The sequence below is a fragment of the Rana temporaria genome, chromosome 1, assembly GCF_905171775.1.
Source record: "Rana temporaria chromosome 1, aRanTem1.1, whole genome shotgun sequence".
NCBI classification, from domain to species: domain Eukaryota; kingdom Metazoa; phylum Chordata; class Amphibia; order Anura; family Ranidae; genus Rana; species Rana temporaria.
Window position 1 is genome coordinate 478,622,626 of NC_053489.1, and position 24,650 is coordinate 478,647,275.

At 45.3% G+C, this 24,650-nt stretch overlaps 1 protein-coding gene across 2 annotated transcripts in view; it reads right to left on the minus strand.

Annotated features, from left to right (window-relative positions):
- GSTCD (glutathione S-transferase C-terminal domain containing) overlaps positions 1-24,650 on the minus strand; it is a 252,930-nt gene that overhangs the window by 150,746 nt on the left and 77,534 nt on the right. For both annotated transcript variants that reach the window (XM_040329687.1, XM_040329686.1), the window contains exon 4: positions 2,499-2,750. In XM_040329687.1, the coding sequence (XP_040185621.1) occupies positions 2,499-2,750 (252 nt within the window). The remainder of the gene's footprint in view (positions 1-2,498; positions 2,751-24,650) is intronic.

The following is a 24,650-nucleotide window of genomic DNA, read 5'->3' on the forward strand; positions in this document are numbered from 1 at the left end:
GCCTGTCTTTTTTTCTGGAGGAGTCTGGACGATTAGGAAGATCTTTGCCACCTGGTGGAAGTCATTCCCAGAGAGCTCAGGGAAGGAAGGATTGGGATCGAGAGACATCGCAGCGTGTTTTGCACCCTACCCCTGCAGGGGTAGCAGCTGCCGGACGCCGTGCGTTCCACTGAGCTAGTTAGCTGTTCCACCCGGAAGTGCATGTAACCGCTTTACGCGCGTTTCGTAAGGTAACTTCTTCTGACCCGCTTCAGAAGAAGTTACCTTACGAAACGCGCGTAAAGCGGTGGTATCACAGGATTCAATACTTTTTGGTGATATATGCTGATGTTTTTTGCACAATTTTGCACATACTATATTTATATTTAACTATTATGCTACGGGCATCACAGGACTTTATCTCACTTTAGGTTCACATATATTTATATTTTTATTTTTTGCTAGCGGAGTTCTAGTTCAATTTATTTTTATTTTTATCTATTTCACACATATGCGCCTATTTTTATCCACATAGTATGTTTGGTCTAACTAGCAATAGTTTTCCACTCTAGGTACTCACTATATAGTTACATTACTTTGGTTTAGATGCTGCTTCATATTTTGGTTTAGATATACTCAGCTGTGCCTAGCATTATATCATAATTCCAGGCTGGTGGACGCCATTTCTGGTGGAACTAGTGTGCATTACTGCTTATATATTGCCGTGTGCCTTTTTATTTTTTTCTTTAGCCAGTGGCTACTGAACAGACAGCGCCACTACCCCCACACCCCAATTTTATTCCTTTTATTTGTATCCTCTTGGGGATACAAAAGAGGGGGGGCCGCAGTCTTATAATTTACATTATTTACATTTCCCACCTCTTATCCTAAGCGCGGGTATTCCATTTATTTTCTATCAAAAGCAGCCCTTGGCACCAATAGAAGGGCTTGTGTAATATTTGATGCATGCAATGCTACAAAAAACTGTAAGAGACACAATGCAGTAGATGGTTAGAAACTGCTAACATACTACAAAAGACGGCCAGAGATTATGCACATGCAGGGCAGCCATTACAAATTTTGGGGCCCCTTACACAGCTTTAGGCAGGGCCCCCCTGGAGCAGAGAACCGGGGGGGGGGGGGGGGAAGCTGATGGAAAAAAACAAGTGTAATCTGTTCTCTCCTCTCTCCTGATGCGAGATGATAAGCAGGTCTGTAAGGGGCCCTGGGGACCATCGGCCATCAGGCCCCTTACAGGTGAAATGCAAAACAAAAACGGGAGGGGGGGGGTTAGCCGGGCCCCTTACAGGTGTAATGCTTGTACCCCCCTGATGGCGGCCCTGTGCACATGGTATAGCAGTGGCTGTTAAAATGGGAATAACAGAGAACACTGCCATTACAGTCCCTTTACAAATCAGTGTACCCACATTTGTACTCACTACAGCCCTGGTACTGAGAATACATTTGATATTCCTATTAGAAAAATTCATTATAAAAGAAAAAAAAATGAAAAAATTAAAATGTTCTGGTAGTCCAGGTATCGTGCAGCAATTCTGGCAGTTGAGGTAATGAAGTACCAAAGTTTAATAGAGTGCACATATTGTGCTACAGAAAGCACTTTCTGTTATCTCCTCATTAGCGCAGAAACCCACATACACAGCAAAAGCTGATCCCAGGCATTTCTTAGGCCACACAACACTGAGCCATAGTCCAGGAGAGCCACAAGCTGGGCACCAAATATTTACCTTTAAGAAAAGAGTTATTTCAGAATGTTATTTATCCATAGTAAATTGCAGCGAAAATAGGTATTTCAGGTACAATAGTGATCTGGGGAAGAAATGTAGGTTGCCTAAACACTTTCAGATGAGGTACACAACTAAGGGTAATATTTTCTATGTGCTTATGTTTATGGCGAGACCACTGGATTAAGATGAGCAGTTAGATCATAAATACATGTTCAATGACTTCACCTATATCAATATCCTGCTGTGATCACTGGAATATCAGGTCATTTAAAGGGGTTGTAAACCTTCATGTTTTTTCACCTTAAGGCATCCTATGCCCCCCCCCCCCCCCATTTTACTTATCTGAGACCCGAATTTCTGTGGGCGCGATCCCGCCGTCGCTCTCTCCATCTCTGGATAGATTGATAGCAGCGCAGCCATTGGCTACCGCTGCTGTCAATCAAATCCAATGACGCGGGCGCGGTGCCGAGTCCTGCATTCGGCAGCTATGGACGCCAAATGCTGGACACGCAAGGTAACCCCCTTGGGAGAGCGCTTCCCAGAGGGCATAATCTGATGCGGGGAGGAGCAGAGAGAGCTGCTGCGGAACCCCAGAGGAGGATGTTCGGGGCCACTCTGTGCAAAACGAGCTGCACAGTGGAGGTATGACGTGTTTGTTATTTAAGGCTTCCTAAGAAGGCTATTCACCTTGCCCACAGTCTTTTACCAAAGACTTTCTCCAGACCTACCGCTAGACCTTACAAGGTTTTTTTTTTTTTAGAATCAGACATTTACCCTTAATTTGGTCATGGTTGGTCTGGGACCTCCTAGAAACTGGTCTTCTGAGGAATCTGCTTCTTCTGTCTTTGTTTCTGATGCTTGCAAATGCTGTTCACGTGTCTCATTCAAATCAGGAAAATGAAGAAAGGTGATACTACAAGCAGTAGCTGCACTCTGCACACCTGGCACCTGCTGGACCCGTTCATACCAGGCAGCCAAAAGAGGAATCCTTGAGATCTCCTCTGGGGATGTTTTACGCAAAGCAACCTAGGGAGAAAGACAGGGCAAAGTTATTTTGAGCATACCTAATTAACCTAATCTAATATATCTACACAATCAGATAAATCCTAATGTTTAAGCAAGGTAAGATATGGTCACCAGCACAGTGGGCTTGGGCTTTGTCATCAAAAAATGCAACGACTGTACTGAGCATGACTTGAGACTGTTGTTCTGTGCTGCAGACAAGATAATATGTAAAGAGCCTCTTGACAGATGCAAAACTAAAGAGGCTCAATCTTGTCATAACATACAAGTAAAATACACATATTTTTTACATTTGCACATTAAACTATTTCTTCTCCATAGCTCTACTAAAACCATATAGACGCATGTGGGAATCCAGATTTTAAAATCTCCAACTCAAAATGAAAATACATATCTTAAGCCAGTGGTCTTAAACTGGTGGCCCTCTAGCTGTTACGAAACTACAAGTCCCATGAGGCATTGCAAGGCTGACAGTTACAAGCAGGACTCCCACAGGCAGAGGCATGATGGGACTTGTAGTTTTGCAACAGCTGAAGGCCAGTTTGAGACCCCTATCTTAAGCTGTGGAGATTGCTTATACCAAACAAATAAGGGGCTAGATTCAGGTAGCATTTACGGCGGCATATCTCCAGATACGCCGCCGTAATTTCAAATCTGCGCTGGCGTATCTTTACGCCGATTCTCCAAGGCAGATACGTCGAAAAAATAGGCTTCCTCCGCCGACGTAACTTGAATGCGGCGGTGTATAATTGTGTGCATTCTTACGCTGGCCGCTAGGGGCGCTTCCGTTGTTTTCGGCATAGAGTATGCAAATTACCTAGTTACGCCGATTCACAAACGTACGTACGCCCGGCGGTAGTTTTTTACGTCGTTTGCGTAAGGCTTTTTCGGCGTAGCGTTGCTCCTGCTATTAGGTGGCGCAGCCAATGTTAAGTATGGCCGTCGTTCCCGCTTCGAAATTTGAATTATTTACGCCGTTTGCGCAAGTCGTTCGCGAATAGGGCTGGACGTAATTTACGTTCACGACGAAACCAACACGTCGTTGCGGCGTACTTGGGAGCAATGCACACTGGGATATGTACACGGACAGCGCATGTAACGTTCGTAAAAAACGCCAATCACGTCAGGTCATCACACATTAACATAAAACACGCCCCCCCTTCCACATTTGAATTACGCGCGCTTACGCCGGCCCCATATAGGCTACGCCGCCGCAACTTACGGAGCAAGTGCTTTGTGAATACTGCACTTGCTCCTGTAAGTTGCGGAGGGGTGGCGTAAATACAATACGCTGCGCCGCCGTAACTATGCGCGCCCCTACCTGAATCTAGCCCAAGGTATTTATAGGGATATGCAAATTAAAACTAGAATGAAAGCTGAAATTTGATGGTGGTAATAATTTGAAGAAATTATACAATATACCTCTGCTAGTGTATTTGTATAGTGTATTTGTAGCCAAACAGCATTATTTATTTAGGTATAGCAAAGAATAATGGGGTATGGTTGACAATAATCAAACTTTACTGCAGTCATTTTTGATTTTAAGATGATTTCCGATTGTGATTTACCTTAATGCTGCGTACACACGGTCGAACCTTTGACCAGGCTAAACTAAGTCAGAATTTCCGACGGAAAAATAGAGAACCTACTCTCTATCTAAAGTCTGTCGGAAATTCCGACGTTAAAAGTCTGATGAAAAGCTCCCATCAACCTTTTTTCCATCGGAAATTCTGACCGTGTGTACGCGGCATTACTGTCCATTTGAAAAAATATTCATTACAAGTTAAATAAAAATACACTTGAGAAACAAAAAATATACTTGCCCAACACCCTGACTTTTTTTTTCTCCCCTGGTGCGTTTTTTATTTAATGTGCAATGCAGCACTTTTTCCCATGGAACAGTGATCCAGCAAATTGTGCTGTATTTTGATGCGAAATCTGCTTTAATGCCACGCTTAATGTTACTTTTGCATTCATACCACATGCTTTCTTTTTCATATTTTTGTATTAAATGAAGAAGCTTGTAGGGTTAGCCACTTGGGGAAGATGTCCATATTGCTGCAATAAATCAATATCCCTGTTGAAATATCAGCCATATAGGAAGTGCATTGTTTGAAACAGAATAAGATACCTACAGACTTACATTGTGAAAACAAAGCTTTGAGGACAGCGCAGTATAGTCCCTCCTACTTCCATCATTCTTCAGTTTTGTAGCAAAGCAATAATAAAGTGAATCAGATGAACAGAGGGGAGGGAAAAGTGTCCCTTAACCACTTCCCCAATGGGCACTTTTACCCCATTCCTGTCCAGGCCAATTTTCAGCTTTCAGCGCTGTAACACTTTGAATGACAATTGCGTAGTCATGCAACACTGTACCCATATGACATTTTTAACATTCTTTTTTCACACAAATAAAGCTTTCTTTTGATGATTTTCAATCACCACTGTTGTTTTTTGCTAAACAAATGAAAAATAAAAATACATTTTTTTTTCATAGTTTGCTATAAAAGTTTGCGTACAGGTAATGTTTCTCCTTCACTTTTGTGTGCTGATGAGGCAGCACTGATGGGTACTGATATGTGACACTGGTTGGCAGCACTGATGGGACTGCACTGATAATCAGTCCCCCGTTTATGAGTGTAGATGTCCCTTTAACAAAAGTCGGTTATCGTCTCTCTTCGCCACTCCTCACGCTGTTAGCATAAGGAAAGGAAAGCTGATAACCGACTTGTGTTTACATCGTGATCAGCTGTATTGGACACATTGCTGTCAATGCTGTCAATGGGTGAACGCCAATGTCGCCTGAAAAAAAGGGTCCGGGACTTTTTTTTCAGGCGACAGGCGTTCGGCGTCTATGAGATGTGAATCATCTCCATAGACAGCAATGGGAATTCTCCCCTCTAGCGGCAGAAGCGTCCGGCGTCGGGCGTTTTGTCGCATAGGTGTGAATGGAGCCTAAAAAGATTTTTTTGGGGGGGATGTACATCCACCACTGGCTGCTGTGGCTCACCATCTAACACAGTAACCTGGTCCCTGGCAAGGATCACACTGGGGTTCCTCATGCTAACAAAATGAGCTCAGGAAGGTCTGGATCAGATGAGGAGGCCTTTGTTTCTAAACGGCAAAGATCTTCAGGGAAACTGGGTCAGTGTCTGCAGGTTTACATTTCTCCTGACAAACAATAACCTTGTTTTTAGGCTGAAATGTGGCTATAGTTACTTCATCAGAGTGTTCCTCCTTAGAGGAGGTTTCTGAACCCTTTGTTCATATAAATCCCAGAATATGGGGCAGTCTCACTCAATCAACGGGCCATGTTGCAACCCCAACCTTTGGTGAAATGGTTACCATTGGGGTGGACGGGGCCATAGGATAGTCGTTAACATCACTGTGAACACAGACGACACCCACTTGTTCCCAGCAACTTGTCTTATTGCAAATAGGTAATGACACTCCCAGAATGAGGCAACCATCTATCTATTAACACCAAATACTTATGCAGATTTATCATTTTAGCAGTACAGGTTTCATAAGAATTGAATACAAATACATGAAGCAACAGCGGCCCATGTCACATTCCCTCGGCTTGTACTGCTTTGAACACTGGGCCACCAAATGACTCAGTTGGCAATAGTTCCAACAAAAATCTTGCAGCGTTCTGCATCAACCTTCTAATTTCCAGGAGGGTTAGGATCTGGGGTGCTTTTAGCGGGATTATTGCACGCGGGCAGATACAATGGGAGCAGTTGTCCTGTCAATGAGGTGCCCTTAGGAAGCATTCTGTACACTTGTATCATTCCACCACAGTAACCATCTCATCCAGGGGTTGGGGTTTAGCCTGGGTCACTCAGTGGTGCAGTTCCTTGTAAAAACCACACAGAAAATGTTCCAGAGCGACTTACGCCACAATCTTAGTGGGGGGGGGGGGATCATCATTTTAGGTTGCAGCTTGTTTTGAAGCCGGCGCATCAGGCTATACAGCTGTGCGGGGGAAGTTTTAGCCTTGTCAAAGCACCACCATGGACACAGCTCAACCTCATTGAAAGAAGACCCAGCCTGGGCAATATTTCAACAGCTTGTAATCCCATGCTGATTCAGGGGCCAAGACAAAGTATACTCACTGGGCATCTGCAATCGAAAAAGGAGCTTGCCCATTCACCTAGTCTGTCTGCGGGAGCCCTTCTCAAGTGGAGGAAAACCTCCAAATGTGCTTCAGCTATGTCAGCCATAGTCACCTTTTCTAGAATCCACTGCATTACCTTGATCGTTACTGATCAAAACAATCTCTATTTTCCAAAAAGGCAACTCAGCAGTTCTTTTTAGCAGCAAATTAAACAGTAACAAACGTGTACCCACAAGAGGTATGTCACAGTCCTAAAGCTTTTAGGGGTGCTTTGTAACACAGAAACAGTCCCCAGCAAGGTCCAGTAATACTACAGCTCTCACAGCTTCTCATAAGTACCTATTACAAACCTCTATATACACAAACACATATATATACATTCAAATACACACATGTAGGTCACACCATATGCAGGTTACACTCAAGTGTTGAATGTCTGGATATGTCACTGCACTGCCTGCAAATATACACTTAGGGCCAGATCCTCAAACGAATTACGCCGGCGTATCTAGTGATACGCCGCATAATTTCAAAGTTCCCGCGTCGTATCTCTGTTTTGTATCCACAAAACAAGATACGACGTAATCTGGGCTCGATCCGACAGGCGTACGTCTTAGTACGCCATCGGATCATAGGTGCATATTTACGCTGGCCGCTAGGTGGCGTTTCCGGCGAATTCCGCGTTGAGTATGCAAATTAGCTAGATACGGCGATCCACGAAAGTATGTCCGGCCGGCGCATTTTTTTACGTCGTTTGCGTTCGGCTTTTTCCGGCGTATAGTTACCCCTGCTATATGAGGCGTATCCTATGTTAAGTATGGCCGTCGTTCCCACGTCGAATTTTGAAAATGTTACGTCGTTTGCATAGGGCTTTGCGTAGAATGACGTCACCGTCGTAAGCATTGGCTTGTTCCGGTTTAATTTCGAGCATGCGCACTGGGATACCCCCACAGACGGCGCATGCGTCGTTAAAAAAAACGTATTAACATAAAACACGCCCCCATCACATAGATTTGAATTGAGCGCCCTTACGCCGGGAGAATTACGCTACGCCGCCGTAACTTTAGAGGCAAATGCTTTGTGAATACAGCATTTGCCTCTCAAAGTTGCGGCGGCGTAGCGTTACTAGGATACGCTACGCCTGCATAAAAATACAATCCGCTACGTGGATCTGGCCCTTAATGTTTAAAAGTCAAATAGCTACTATAATAATAAAAAAAAAAAAAATGCTTCTATATTTGCTTTTACAGTCTATTAACCCCAGTGTTTTTTCTAGGCAATGAACTTTTCAGACATGTCACGAATACCCTACAGGAGTTGAGGCAGGTGATGTTTAGACAGCACAAAATAAGTGGATTTCCTCAGATAGCTTATTAGGCTGACAGCTGGTACCGTGATATACAAAGGCAAACTGGAAAATTGTGCATATCTTTGCTGCACGCAAGCTTTTTACAGCAAATAGTTTTCAAACTATACAAAGATTTGATAAAAGAATGTGAAACATTGTTCCTTAAAGCTCTCTCTTTTATATTATATCTACAGTGGGTGAACAAGTATTTGATACACTGCTGATTTTGCAGGTTTTCCCATTTACAAAGCATGTAGAGGTCTGTCATTTTTATCATAGGTTCTCTTCAACTGTGAGAGACGGAATCTAAAAAATCCTGAAAATCACATTGTATGATTTTTAAATAATTAATTTGCATTTTATTGCATGACATAAGTATTTGATCACCTACCAACCAGTAAGAATTTCGGATCTCACAGATCTGTTATTTTTTCTATAAGAAGCCCTCCTGTTCTCCACTCATTACCTGTATTAAAGTGGTTGTAAACCCACTTTTTGTACTTTTACCTACAGGTAAGCCTATAACAAGGCTTACCTGTAGGTAAGGAGAATATCTCCTAAACCTGCACGTTTTAGGAGATATTCCCCTTGCAATGCGCCGCTGCGCATGCGCAGGGGGGATCTACGGCGAAAGGACCGGCAGCCGCCGGACCTTGCCGAGTTTTAAATCTCCCGCGCGAGCGGGAGTGACGTCATCGCCGCTCCAGCCAATCACAGCGCTGGAGCGGCGATACCCGGAAGACACGCCGAGGCAAGATGAAATCTCGCTCGGCGTGAACCAGGTAAGTGCTACGCACCTCGTTCCGAGGTAAGTATTTCATAATGAGCTAATATGCGGTGCATATTAGCTCATTATGACTTTTCCCTTACAGGAGGAAAAAAAATAAAAAGTTTTAATGCGGGTTTACAACCGCTTTACGTGCACCTGTTTGAACTTGTTACCTGTATAAAAGACACCTGTCCACACACTCAAACAGACTCCAACCTCTCCACAATGGCCAAGACCAGAGAGCTGTGTAAGGACATCAGGGATAAAATTGTAGACCTGCACAAGGCTGGGATGGGCTACAGGACAATAGGCAAGCAGCTTGGTGAGAAGGCAACAATTGTTGGTGCAATTATTAGAAAATGGAAGAAGTTTAAGATGACGATCAATCTCCCTCGGTCTGGGGCTCCATGCAAGATCTCACCTTGTGGGGCATCAACGATCATGAGGAAGGTGAGGGATCAGCCCAGAACTACACGGAAGGACCTGGTCAATGACCTGAAGAGAGCTGGGACCACAGAAAACCATTAGTGCCACACTACGCTGTCATTTATTAAAGTCCTGCAGCGCGGGGGGCGTGGCCTGGACAGGCATGTGAGCGGTCGCAGAGCACGGAGCTCCCGCTAATGATCCTGATTTGATCCGGTTCCCGACAACAGCAACTGCAGGCGATCGATTCCCCGGAGGCACGCTGCCTTACTGGTCATAGCGGTGGGGGTCTGGAAGATCGGCAGGGTCCGGATGATCCGTAAACCTGAGAAGGGAGCCGCAGCAGCGGTGACCATGGAATTCCAAGATGGCGCTGGGGCCTCGCAGCAACCTAAGGCAGCGCGCGGCGCTGAGAAACATGCGGAGGGTGGCGGTAAGACTCCTAAAACGACTAAGCAACAGGGGAGGGAGCCCCCCAAAGATATGCTTTACTACACACAAAAGCTACAGGGGCCCACCAGCTCCCCTGCGTCGTCGCAACTGACATGGGCGCAGAGAGTGCAGGGCCAAAATGGCGACTCGGCTATGGATGACACGCTGCCTCTGGAGAGCTCATCCGACACCATGCAGGACTTATTCGGGGAACTACAGGAAGAGGCCCCGCAACCCACGCTCGGTGAGATCCTCCGGGCAGTGCAGAAATGCACCACGTCGGTCACTGCCTCGGTGGATGGACTGAAAATGCAATTTGGGGAGCTCACTGAGACGGTGTCCCTTATGCGCCATGACCTCCAGAAGATCAGGGAGAGGACCACGGCTGTGGAGGGCCGCGTCAGCGAGGTGGAGGATGCACTTCCACCCCTTACTAGGGACACCAGATCTGCCCTACAGCAATCCGCGCAGGCCAACGCAAAGACAGACGACATTGAGAACCGCCTGCGCAGGAACAATGTCCGCATAGTGGGACTCCCTGAGAAGGTGGAAGGTAGGGACCCCACGGCCTTTGTAGAGACCTGGCTCCAAGATATCTTTGGCAAGGAGGCCTTTACTACATTGTTCGCGGTGGAGCGGGCGCATCGCACGCCTCCCAGGCCCCTTCCACCAGGCAGCCCCCCCAGGTCCATGCTGGCCAGACTTCTTAACTATCGGGACAGGGAGATAATCCTACGGCTGGCCAGGGAAAGGGGTTCGGTGCACTACAACGGAGCCAGGATCTCGTTCTACCCGGACTTTTCGGCTGAGGTGCAGCGCAAGAGAGCCAAATTTGCGGAGGTCAAAAAGCGGTTGCAGAAAATACAAGTCACATATGCCATGCTATTCCCAGCGAAGCTCCGAGTCACGGTGAGGGGTCAAGCCACCTTCTTTGAAACCGCCGCAGAGGCAGCGCAGTGGCTGGATCATAATGAGCAAGGTCTGAGGGGACGCCGAGAGGACGACAGAGGAGATTGAGACCCCACACTCACCCCCACAGGATACAAGTTTTCGCCGCAGACAAGATAAGTTGTTACCTTTTGAACGGGATATTACCCTCTTTTACTTTATTAGCGTCTACTTAGAGCTTCGGCAGATGTGAATATACCCCCCCTGGACTCTATGCTACAGTGGGGGGCATGCACCTATATACTGTTTGGTGCCCTTACTACACCCCTGCTGGGGGACTGTTTGTTTATGTGCCCGGTTGGCACACATTGTTTGATGGGTCCACGTATTAGATACCCACAGAGAAGACATGTTCCCGCCCCGGCTGGGGCTGAGACGTGGTCACAGTTGCTCAAATTTTTCTTTTTCATGGTTTTTGCTCAATTGCTTGCAGGTATACACCACTTTTTGTTCACTTACTGGCTGGACTGTTGGCCCTGGGCCTTGGCCCACAGTTATCACTTGACTCCGCCATGGCCACCACCCCGGTAGTGACCTGGAATGTCCGAGGGGTACATGACCCACTAAAACGCACTATGATTCGCTCGGGCCTGAAGAAATTTCTTCCTGGCATTGTAGGCCTACAGGAGACTCACCTCACGAAGGACACGGTAGGGTGTCTGGGATTTTCCTGGGTGGGCAAGGCCTACCACTCCACTCATACCTCTTACTCTCGGGGGGTGAGTGTGCTGGTACATAGCTCCTTGGCCTACCAGGAAATAGATGCAGCCATAGACACCCTAGGCAGATATGTCTTTTTGTATTGCAAGATATTTACAGTTACCATGGTGCTAGCCTTTGTGTATATTCCCCCCCCTTTTTCTCGAGAGATATTGCAGCTGTTTCTGGCATACCTGGGCAACAAGCCTGATGTTCCTGTTCTGGTAATGGGGGATTTTAATGCATGTATTGATCCTAGGATAGACAGACACCCCCCAACCCGGGTGCCTCGGGGAAGCAGGGGAACTGTACTGAGTAGACTGCTGGGGGAGGTAGGGTGGCTAGACATTTGGAGAGCTCGATACCCTATGGTCAAGCAGTTTTCTTGCTTCTCTAAGTCTCATGGGTCCCTGTCCCGTATAGATTTGTGTGTGGGGTCCCCTCAGGTTCTCCATATGATCCCTAAGGTAGAGTACTTCCCGAGGGGGGTCTCCGACCACTCCCCACTGGTGGCCCACCTGACTACCCGCCCGATCTCCTCACTGCCCAGGGCCCCGTGGAAACTAAACGCCTTCTGGCTGAAGCTGTTTACCTCCCATGATCAGATTACACGCAGAATGGAACAGTATTTTGAGGAGAACTGGGGAAGGGAGGATCGAGCCATGAGTTGGGATGCCCTTAAGGCCTGTCTGAGGGGAACATTTATTGAGGAAATTGCAGTCATTAAACACAACTCGTCCGATCTTTTAGATCGGGTCGAGGACCAGGTGAGGCAGCTGGAGCTAGCATATGTCTTAGACCCATCGGAGCCCGCGAGGGAGGCGTGGACGTCGGGCCAGGATTCCCTGGACCGGCTGAGATCCTCCGCCGCGGAGCGAAAGCGCTTCTTTACCCAGCAGGCATACTATGAAGAGGGGGAGAAGACTGGCCGTTTGCTGGCCAGAATTGCCAGGTCCCAACAGGCGTCTCCTGCCATAGGAGCGATACGCGACACGCAGGGTCGGCTGGTGAACGAACCTGAGTTGATTTTGGAGGAGCTAGCTCATTTCTACTCGGAATTGTACAAGGTGCGAGATGATTTTACAGACGCAGAGTTGCAGGGTTATATTGATGCGGTTACACTCCCAGTATTGAGCGGCGCGGCGCAGGCTGAGCTGGAGAGGCCGCTCACCCTGGAGGAGCTCCGGGAGGCGGCTTCTTCTTTTCCTAATTGTAAGGCCCCGGGCGACGATGGTATACCCATTGAAGTGTACACTCAGTATGGGGAGACATTGCTTCCCAAGTTGCTCGAGGTGTTCAATCATTCGTTTGATACGGGTGACCTACCTACATCCATGACAAGGGCGAACATTGTTCTGCTGCTGAAGGCTGGTAAGGATCCTCTGGATCCAGGGTCATACCGGCCTATTTCCCTTTTACAAAGCGACGTCAAAATTCTTGCGAAGATACTGGCTATACGGGTGAATAAAATTATCCTATCCATTATACACTCCGACCAAGCGGGCTTTATGCCGCGTAAATCCACCGCGACGAATCTCCGTCGGTTATATTTAAATATGCAGACCCCCTCGGACTCCGTTGGCCACAGGGCACTGTTGTCGTTAGATGCTAATAAAGCCTTCGACAGTGTCGGCTGGCGGTACCTGTGGGCGGTGCTGTCCAAATTCGGATTCGGTCCCAGATTCTTGAGGTGGGTACGTCTTTTGTATGCTGCGCCCAAGGCGGCCGTACGAATGGCTGATAGGATGTCCCATGCTTTTGCTCTGGGCAGGGGGACCAGGCAGGGTTGTCCCCTGTCCCCCCTGCTCTTTGCTCTGGCTATTGAGCCTCTGGCGGCCCTGGTGAGGGATTGTGGGTCGGTCCGCGGGTTCAGATATGGTGACATGCACGAAAAGATCATGTTGTATGCGGACGACATGCTCCTCTTTTTGGAGGATGCAGAGGAATCCCTTCAACAAGTAATGGCCATAATCACTGACTTTGGTCGCTTTTCAGGCCTCACCATCAACTGGACAAAGTCAGCCCTGATGTTCCTGGATGGGGAGCCGACGCACGGGAGTAATCTGCCGTGCCCGGTCCCCATAGTGACGTCCTTTAAATATCTGGGGGTCTGGGTGTCCCCCTTGATAACCGATTACTGTAAGCTCAATGTGTACCCCTTATTGTCCAGATTCAGGGATAAAATTCAGATATGGAATAGACTGAAGATGTCACTGGCGGGTAAAACCAACCTTATCAAAATGATACTAATGCCGCAACTGCTGTACTTCCTTCATAACGCGCCGATTGTTATCACCCTAAAAATATTTCGTGTAGTCAACTCTCTCTTTCGACAGCTGCTGTGGCACACTAAACCCCCTAGGATAAAGCTAGAACAGCTCCAGCGCCCAAAGGAGGGGGGAGGCCTGGCTCTGCCCAATCCATGGTTGTATTATCTGGCGGCACAGCTGCAACACCTAATAGGGGTCATGGATCCTCTGCCCACGACCTCCTCGGCTAGGCTTATGCTGCGGGGATCTGGGGCAGCCTCGATCCCTGAGGGGTTGGAGGCCCGCAGGTTCCATAGATCCAACAAACGTATGCCCACCTACGCTCTTGTCCAGAAGGTGTGGAACAAGGTCAGGCAGCTTCAAGATGTGTTGGGGTTTACTGAGTTTAGTCCCATTTGGGAGAATGACGCATATGTGGAACTGGCCAAACTTGACCAGGGCCACAGATGGAGATCCGTGGGGATTACGCACCTTAGGCATATTTTTCGGAGGGGGGCTCTGATGTCCTTTAGTGAGCTGAGGTCCAGATTTAACTTGCCACCCACCATGCAGTTTTATTATATGCAATTGCAGCACGCAGTGCAGGCCCAGGGGGTAGCTGTAGAGTGGGTTCAGTCCCCCACACCCGTTTTCCGAATGTTAAGTTCCGCGCAGGACACCAGGGGCATGATATCGCAATGCTACGGCATGCTTTTGGCGTCATTCCTTGAGGGGTACCCGATGAAGGTGGCGGAACAGTGGGAGACAGACTTGGGACCCCTGGAGGGTGAGGCATGGGAGGAGGCGCTGCAGGCCGTTAATACCTGTTCACTAAATGTATCACAGAAAGTCTCCCAGCTCTACATACTGTTAAGGGTGCACTTCACCCCGGTCAAACTTTTTAGAATGGGCAGATCTCCGGATCCGCTATGTGGTCGCTGTAGGGCGGCTCAGGGGGATCTGATTCACCTGCTCTGGCGATGCCCCAAGTTACACAGATACTGGACTGAGGTTCTGGCTACGCTGAATTCGGTGTTCCAGACCAACGTCCCTATGGAGCCGCTCCATTGCCTACTAGGTGTCCTGGAGGGGGTGATTGAGGAGGAAGGCACCAGGGTGGCATTCGCTAGAGCTCTATTTCAGGCAAGAAAGCTCATTCTCATACATTGGAAATCAAGGGAGGCGCCTTTGCTAAAGACCTGGGTCCAGCATATGGGTAAGACACTGCTAATGGAGAAATTTATCTACCAGCATAGAGGTAACGCAGGGAAGTTCCTTAAACTTTGGGATCCCTGGCTTGCGATACCTGGCCTAAGCCCTTTGGAATTGGTTCAAACTAGGCTACTTGGTGGGGTTTAGTGGCATAGGACATGTGAGCACTGTTGTGTAGTAAAGTCTATGATGTATGACCAGCAATTCTGTTGTAATAGACTAAAATGTATTGATGCAAGATGTCATTCTGTTTATCGTATTCCTGTAACAGTATGTTTTATGAGCAATAAAAACCTTTTGATTCAAAAAAAAAAAAAAAAAAGTCCTGCAGCGCACACAAGGTCCCCCTGCTCAAGCCAACGCATGTCCAAGCCCGTCTGAAGTTTGCCAATGACCATCTGGATGATTCAGAGGAGGAATGGGAGAAGGTCATGTGGTCTGATGAGACAAAAATAGAGCTTTTGTGATCTAAACTCCATTCGCCGAGTACAACCCCAAGAACACCATCCCAACCGTGAAGCATGGAGGTGGAAACATTATTCTTTAGGTATGCTTTTCTGCAAAGGGGACAGGACGACTGCATCGTATTGAGGGGAGGATGGATGGGGCCATGTATCGCGAGATTTTGGCCAACAACCTCCTTTCCTCAGTAAGAGCATTGACGATGGGTCGTGTCTGGGTCTTCCAGCATGACAATAGCCTGCAACACACAGCTAGGGCAACTAAGGAGTGGCTCTGTAAGAAGCATCTCATGGTCCTGGAGTGGCCTAGCCAGTCTCCAGACCTGAACCAAATAGAAAATCTTTGGAGGGAGCGGAAAGTCTGTATTGCCCAGCGACAGCCCCAAAACCTGAAGGATCTGGAGAAGCCCTGTATGGAGGAGTGGGCCAAAATCCCTGCTGCAGTGTGTGCAAACCTGGTCAGGAAACTTATGATTTCTGTAATTGCAAACAAAGGTTTCTGTACCAAATATTAAGTTCTGCTTTTCTGAAGTATCAAATACTTATGTCATGCAATAAAATGCAAATTAATTACTTAAAAATCATACAATGTGATTTTCTGGATTTGTATTTTAGATTCCGTCCATTACAGTTGAAGAGTACCTATGATAAAAAATTACAGACCTCTACATGCTTTGTAAGTAGGAAAACCTGCAAAATCGGAAGTGTATCAAATACTTGTTCTCCCCACTGTATGTGCATAATTCATTTGCAGTGGTAAGTAAATTTGTGCTTACCTCTATGAGAAGATTCAGTGCTGTGAAAATACAACATCTTACACTAGTTAGCAATGTGCTATTGAAATTCACCTTTAAAATATTTTTTCTTTGGGGTCCCCAGCTTGGTTCGAGTATGCAATATTTTGTGTGCTAGGCTGGCCATTGTTGGAGAGATGTCCCCCCAAGAGCAACAAGGATTGGAACATCTGCCAGTGCCCTTTGTAGCAAGATCTACTAATACATTGTACATGTAGTTTTCAATCCTCAACCTACATCTCTACTCCATCCCAGATTCCAACCCCCCCCCCCCCAAAAAAAAAACCTTTACTCCACTTTAACAAACAATTTAAAAGCCCAAAGTACTTACCCCAGTGCGTGGTCACATGATATACTGGATCCTGGGTCTCTAAGTGACGTGGACACTTTGGGGTTGATTTACTAAAACCGAAGAGTGAAAAATCTGTTGTATCTGTGCATGGTAGCCAATCAACTTCTAACTTGTTCAGTTAAGCTTTGAGAAAAAAAAAATCTACCCAGCAGCAAGGCCCTTTCAGAATCCAGCATTCTGCAGCATGATGATGCAACAATGGAGCCAGTCAAAAAAAGTTTGTGAATGGGTGGTAGTGAGGTTGATATTTTCCCAGAGATGGGTTTAAAGCATTTTTGAATTGTACACTCAGTACTGTATAAGCTGCCAGGATTTGTAAAAGGTTTACTTTAAGACCGATATATATCAGATAAAAAAGCCTATCTTTTATGCCAGGTACAATATACTAGCACATTTCTGCATTACACACGTCATCAAACATGTTTTTTTGACGAGAGAATGGTCTAGAAATGACATGACTCATTCTTTACTTCACAATATCAAATTGCATGCACTTATTTTTCTCAAGAATGTCAACATCATTTGTTCCACATTCTGTCAATGAAATTCTAATACTTGCTGTCAAGATTTCTAGACTAGACTGTCAGAGATGTCATGAAATGGACTACCCGACTCTTATAGCCTATGTTACATGCATCTGCTCCCAGCTTTAATTGTCTAACATATCTCATTTTCTCATCAAGTGGTGTTAAGGACACAATTATCCTATCCCCTTTAAAAGTATATAGCAGGTACTCATGAGAACTTGCTTGAATTGTAAGAAATGCAAAATTACGGTAAGCCTCTTGCACAGACAAAATCCTCTATTTCAACCTTGAGCATGAATAATGCACCAATTCCTAAGACAATAGGAAAATGTAAAGTCGGTTTAGAACCCAAAAAACATATGGCAAAAATGAATTTCCCACTTTGTTCAAATGCCATGAAAGATTAAATTAAATTAAACAAAAAAGCCAGTTGAGATGGTCTCACTCTTTTTGTGTTTCTTAAACCTCTTGAATTCACGCAGCTAAACCAACTACCACAAAATTGGCTTTGCTTTAAAAATCGGACCTAAAAATACAAATTTATAAATAAAATGATCAACTTAGCCACTTGCCTATCTCCTCATGTAAATATACGTCAGCAGAATGGCACGGACAGGCACATGTACGTACCGGTACATCCTCTGCTTGACGTGGGTCGGGGGTCCGATCGGGACCCCCCCCGGTACATGCGGCGGTCGGCAAGCCTCGGGGAGCGATCCGGGACGACGGCGCGGCTATTCATTTATAGCCGCCCCGTCGCGATCGCTCCAAGGAGCTGAAGAACGGGGAGAGCCGTATGTAAACACGGCTTCCCCGTGCTTCACTATGGCGGCGCATCGATCGAGTGATCCCTTTTATTAGGGAGACTCGATCGATGATGTCAGTCCTACAGCCACACCCCCTACAGTTGTAAACACACACAAAGTGAACCCTAAATGTTACAGCGCCCCCTGTGTTTAACTCCCAAACTGCAACTGTCATTTTCACAATAAAGAATGCAATTTAAATGCATTTTTTGCTGTGAAAATGACAATGGTCCCAAAAATGTGTCAAAATTGTCCGAAGTGTCCGCCATAATGTCGCAGTCACGAAAAAAATCGCTGATCGCCGCCATTAGTAGTAAAAAAAATTAAAAAATAAAAATGCAATAAAACTATCCCCTATTTTGTAAACACTATAAATTTTGCGCAAACCAACCGATAAACGATTATTGCGATTTTTTTTACCAAAAATAGGTAGAAGAATACGTATCGGCCTAAACTGAGGGAAAAAAATGTTATATATGTTTTTGGGGGATATTTATTATAGCAAAAAGTAAAAAATATTGAATTTTTTTTTAAATTGTCGCTCTATTTTTGTTTATAGCGCAAAAAAATAAACCGCAGAGGTGATCAAATACCACCAAAAGAAAGCTCTATTTGTGGGGAAAAAAAGGACGCCAATTTTGTTTGGGAGCCACGTCGCACGACCGCGCAATTGTCTGTTAAAGCGACGCAGTCCCGAACTGTAAAAACCCCTTGGGTCTTTAGGCAGCATATTGGTCCGGGGCTTAATTGGATAAATGAACAATGTTTTTTTTAGTAAAACTATACATTCCTAAAGTCCAATTGATAATGTCTTGGCTTTTTTGAGTCTACAGATTCTAAGGAGCCTCTAATTTTTAGGTGACTCCATATTGTTCTGACACAGAAGGAAGATCATGCAATGCTAGACACCCAATTACTTGCAAATAGCTTGCAACTGTGACATATAGAAAGTCTGGCTTCGTTGCTACCGTTACGTTATTTCTCTATCCTGTATTGGACCATTACTCCTCCATTCTGTTTCCATTTCACTGCTCAGCAAGATCTGTCTGTGGGTGTAGCAGTCTTTTGCTTCTTCATTACTGCTTTATTCCCAATATCCGGATATGATGCAGCTGTCTGATATTGTCAGCCTTTCCACTGGTACAATCCATAAACCACAGAATGGGAGTCTCACACCTGTTATGTTTTGAACTAGATTTTCCTAATTTACGGCTTGTGACAGTCATTGAGGACAGTAAAAATCAGGCAATCTCAACGGCTTCATCGCCTAAGATTGTGAATAAAGCAGTTTCAAGAAGCTAGAGATTTTTGCTTTTAGAACCAAAACATAGGAATAATGTAGGGTCACAAACAGCCATGGACAGTCACATTATTCACACCGTCTAGCAATAGTAACAAGAGAGATAGATGTTTCTGCACTCTTCATGGTAATGTCCAGAGATACTTTGCATTGACAGCGTTTTTGACCATGTCACAAGCCATATGAAAAGGTGATGGATCCTTTCAAGAAAATCTTACTGGCAAAAAGTGAACAATCAGTGAACTGGTAATGCTAAAACTTTAAACACTGGTACTGTATTGTATGCACAAGGTTCATACTGTTTATATTATCCCGTGCTTCCCTCTCAATGAGACTCGCTAGGCTTTTCATTATTATTATGTATTTTTTTTAGAAAACTATTATATTACATTTTCAAACAAAGTAGACAAGCCTACACAAAGACAGGCTTCTCAAAAAAATAGGTATATATGTAATTGTTTAATTGCAACAAACATAAATGTGTGGCTTATGTTAAATCAAAAGAGACATTACCCATATTAGGCTATAGCCCCAAAATAACCTGGTGATGTGGAAAGATGTGAATGGCTTATACATTCAGGAACCAAGCCCCGGGCCCTAACGAGCGTTGGGCATTGTAGTCATAGGAGCATCTTTCCACCACCATGCTCACAGCCGCTATTTGCGTAGGTGTCCTTTTACATCGATGGATTCAAATTCACAGGGACAATTCAGTTGTTTTGCAGGCTGGTTGGCAAGTGTGCTGGGAAATCTATTGTTTGTGATGTGCATTGCCCTTGCGTGTGTACCTTGCTGCAAAGGCCAGTTATAGTTTGGGTGGTTGCCACTGTTTTGTATAAATTAGAATACACCAGTTGTTTCCAAAGCCAATTGGTAAGAGCAGAAGATTTCTTCCGACACATGGTGTAAAACAACAGTGTCAAGTCCTCGACGAGGCCCAAGAGACAGACTTTTGGGCACCGGACAATAGAGGTTTGAGCAACTGCTTTAATAACCTTGACAATATCTGTCCAGCAGCAATCAATGACAGGGCAAGTCCAAAATATGTGGAAGAAGTCTCATATCGAAAGATCACATATCCAGCAAACTGGAGAGATTAAAGGGTTATTCCTGTGGAGCCTGTAATGGGTAAAGTATGCCCTGTAAATGATCTTTTACACATTGGGCTAGCATGACGGTAAGGTGCAGAAGATCAAAGCCAAGAAAAAAAATGACAGATATTCCACCTTTGAACTGTGTCAAATGAATTAGAATATAAACCTGTGTTGTCATTAAATATTGCAAATAAACGTCAATGTTACTTAGCAGTCACTTTATAGCATCAGAGAATACCTGTACTCGGACAGTTGACTTACTCAGAATGCCCTGACAACAAATGAAGACAACTGTCATTTCCTCTCCAATAGTGCAAAAGCTTTGTGTCTGAGCAACCAACTTACCACCAAGAGGCAGGTCTATGGGGGCAGAAGACACACCTATACAAAGTACCATCAAATGTCAATATGTGTATAAGAAATTTAAGCTTCAGCATTTCTCTAGAGAAAAATATCACAGTATAGGTATGATTTGGAATCAATCTCTGCCACTATAAGGCTATCCATACATGTGTGTATAGCCCTGTGGGTTCAACGAGAGAAATTACTTGATTACTCCATCAATACTCAAAGAATTTTTCCTGCTGGCTCTTGTATTCACACAGCCTCAGCACCTCAGAAAGTGCACCAAAACCACGGGACATAATAAAAGTGTATCGAAAAAAGAGCAGCTAACCTGCATGAAAACCGTGGTTACACTGGGCCAGTGTTGTATTCTGGAGGAAAATATGATACGGCCCAACCTGCAATTGGGAAGCCAAGGGTACGTGATCTTTATTGAAGAAATATGGCATCCAAATCTGCCAATGCCTCTCCTTCTGGTCTTTCATTGACATAAGTAAGGCTTTCCATTTGGTGGATTTTTGAAAGTCTGGCCTGCCAGTGCATGTTTGTGGGGGTGATGATTGTTTCCACATCGCCAGAATACAGGCTTTTGCTGCATTAAAATGATTGTAAAGTCTCTGTATTTTTTTTTTCAATACAAATAACAAATACGTTACTGCATACTAACCTGCTCTATTGCAGTAGATTTGCACAGAGCAGCCTACATCCTCCTCTTCCCGGGTGCCTCTTTGGCTCTCCTGGCCCCTTCCTCCTGTCGAGTGCCCCCGTAACAAGCAACTTGCTATGGGAGCACCCAAGCCGAGTCACAGCTCCTTGTTTCCATTCAGACACAGCTGGGTGGCAATAGCGCAGTGGGGGCAGTGTGAAAGTACCCTATCTGATTTGATGCAGCACCGTTCAGCTGAAAATTTTCCACCTGGCTTATTTTTTTCAATCAAATTTTGTAGAGCAAAGTGGTGCCAATTAGGCCACCACAGTTCAAACTTCATCTAATTCAACAGGAATTGGGCACAATTTGAGCTGGGTATGGTCAGCTTATGATGTTCAGTCTCACCCCTGCCTATTCCAATGACTTCTTAATTAAGAACACAAGGAGAGGGGTGTAGCTGAGTATATATCAAACAATTTATTAAGAAAACAATATCCACTTACATGGAAAGAAAAAAAAAGTTGAGTTCGGGTACATCTCTGGGCTGAAGAGGTGGGACTACAGGTCACAGTGAGTCCGCTTCTAGCTTGGAGGATGCATCACATCAGATCCCAGGGAGGATAGGGTGGAACTGCAGGTCACAGCAAGTCCTCTTAGAGCTGATCATGTGCAGCACATCGGAGCCCAGAGAGGGTATGGTGGAATCAAAGATAGTCCACTTAGCAGGGTGTAGATTCCAGGGAGGATAAGGGCAGTGTACCACCAGGCCGCGCTGCAGCTTCATGGTTCCTGTTTGGTGTCAGCAATTATGGGAAACGGCCGTGTAGTCAAAAACCAGAACAAGGCTTGGAAGGCAAATCAGCGTGGCGCCAGGCTTAGACGTCACTAACATGTGACGCGTTTCCGAGTCTGCGTGCTATGAATGGTACGATAGCCGCGCTCATATTGGTAGCAGCCCTGACAGACTCACCTATTCCCCCCCCCCCCCCCAATACCTGCCTTTTGGACTATTATAGACTACATATATTAAGGTATCTGACATTGCGCCTTTTTACTTGTTAATGCCTTAATTAAGAACAATGGAAGTAATAACAAAGCCAGAATGATCGTCAATTTGATGCCCTCCTCCAAAAACAAACTATCTGGTTGGTACACTTCTCCTCAATCTAGAGCTGGAGAATAAATTTTTGCATACTTCAGATTTTTTACACCATGCTCAATTGAGGGCACACCTGTGCACACTTCCGGACAAATTCATAAGGGTGAGAAAGCCGTCTTCATTTGAGCAAACCTTTCTTGACAGACTACCAGTGAGGCACACTGTGGTAGAGTCAAGGATTCCACAAGAACTCCCATCCATTCAATACTAGGAAATGGATCTAAAACCTACTTTTTCACAACCTCAAAAATATAAACTAACTTTTTTTTTGCGCACAAAGCCTCTATAGCATGTAAGTACCAAAAAGGAGGGTATAAGCTCCTAACCAGATGGTACAGGACCCCTGTGGGGATTCCTTCACCGAATGTTTTCATAGACCTCTAATAAAGGTTGGCGGTGCTAGGAGTCAGAAGGCAACTTGTTCGTCGAGCAAGTTTTTGGAGGCATTACTGGATCAGAAATTCTTCTCTTACCTTGATACATTATTAAATTAATCTTTGTACCGTAGGTCCAGTCCTCTATAACTGCATTATTGGGTAACTAACTGGTAACTGTGTCCCTATAGGGTGTTTGTATGTTGTTTATATGTTTTTTCTAACTATGTTGTAATAACATTTATACTTTTTTTATTGATTCTCCCTCTAATTGTGTGCCCACAAAGCTAATTTTTTGACTTGGTCAATCCTTAAATAAACAAAAGTTAAAAAGGGCATTTGAAAAACAGGAGTCGTTAGTCTTGCTAGAACTATTACTGGGACCAGGAACAGGTCCTGAGATGCATATTTTGAAGACATCACTTATGCACTACTAGACCCAGTGGCTTATTTGGATTCATTCTATTGTATGCCTCCTAGCTGCAATTGATACTTTGTTTTTTTGTACGTCTACTATTTTTGTACTGCCATTTTTCCTAAAAAAAGAATTAGTTAAACAAAAAAACCAACGTTAGACCTACCGGTAACGGTATTTCTATGAACCTTCCAGGACGGCACCCGAGAGATGATGGCTCCTCCTGCAGGAAACACAATCACATGACAGTTTAAAAGGCCCCGCCCTTCCCCTTGCTCCTCAGTATGCAATAGAGTAATCCTGAACTGGTTCACAAGGGACGTAGTCCTTATAGGTACTTACCTTTTTTCCCTCCACATAGGGTGGGAAGTAGGCCTGCCGTCCTGGAAGGTTCATAGAAATACCGTTACCGGTAGGTCTAACGTTGGTTTTCTCTTACCACCTTCCAGGACGGCACCCGAGAGGATAATAGAGTAATAAACACAGGCCTACCTTCAGGGTGGGACCACAGCTTGTAGCACCTTTCGACCAAAGGCTAGGTCTTGCTGTGACAACATTTCCACACGGTAGTGCTTCAGGAATGTATGATGGCTGGACCAGGTGGCCGCACTGCGGATTTGTTCCCAGGAGGCCCCTGCTTTCTCAGCCCAGGAAGTTGCTATGGCTCTGGTAGAGTGAGCCTTGATTTTTTTGGGAGCTGTTGCTCCAGTACATACATAGGCTTTGGATATTGCTTCTCTAATCCATCTTGAGACTGAGGCTTTTGATGCCTGCAGTCCCTTCCTGGGCCCAGCGTGTAGAACTAGCAGGTGGTTAGATCTTCTAAAACTTTTAGTTCTCTCTAGATAAATGAGAAGACACCTTCTCACGTCTAACAAATGAAATTTCTTTTCTTTTTCGTTCTTTGGTTCAGAACAAAAGGACGGCAATAGTATGTCTTGCTTCCTATGAAATAGGGATGCCACCTTCGGCAGGTACAGGGGGTCTGCTCTGAGGGTGATCCTATCTGGCTGTACCCTCAGGAAGGGTTCTTTCATGGATAGCGCCTGCAAATCCCCTACCCTCCTGGCCGAAGTAATGGCTAACAAAAAAGTCAACTTTAAGGTTAGAAACTTAAGGGGAACCTCTTCCAGAGGTTCGAATGGGTGTATAGATAACGCCTCTAACACCCTAGTTAAGTCCCAAGGCGGACAATTATATTTTTGGACTGGAGAAATTCTTTCTCTAGCTAACAAGAAACGTTTTATAAGGTCCTCTTTCGCCAATCTTTTATCCAGATAGACTGAAAGAGCCGTTATTTGGACCCGAAGGGTACTAACTTTTAATCCTAAATCTACCCCATCCTGGAGGAAGTCCAGGATAACCGGGATAGAAGTTGAAGCTACCTGTCTTTCCTTACGCCAGGAACAGAAGGTCTTCCATAC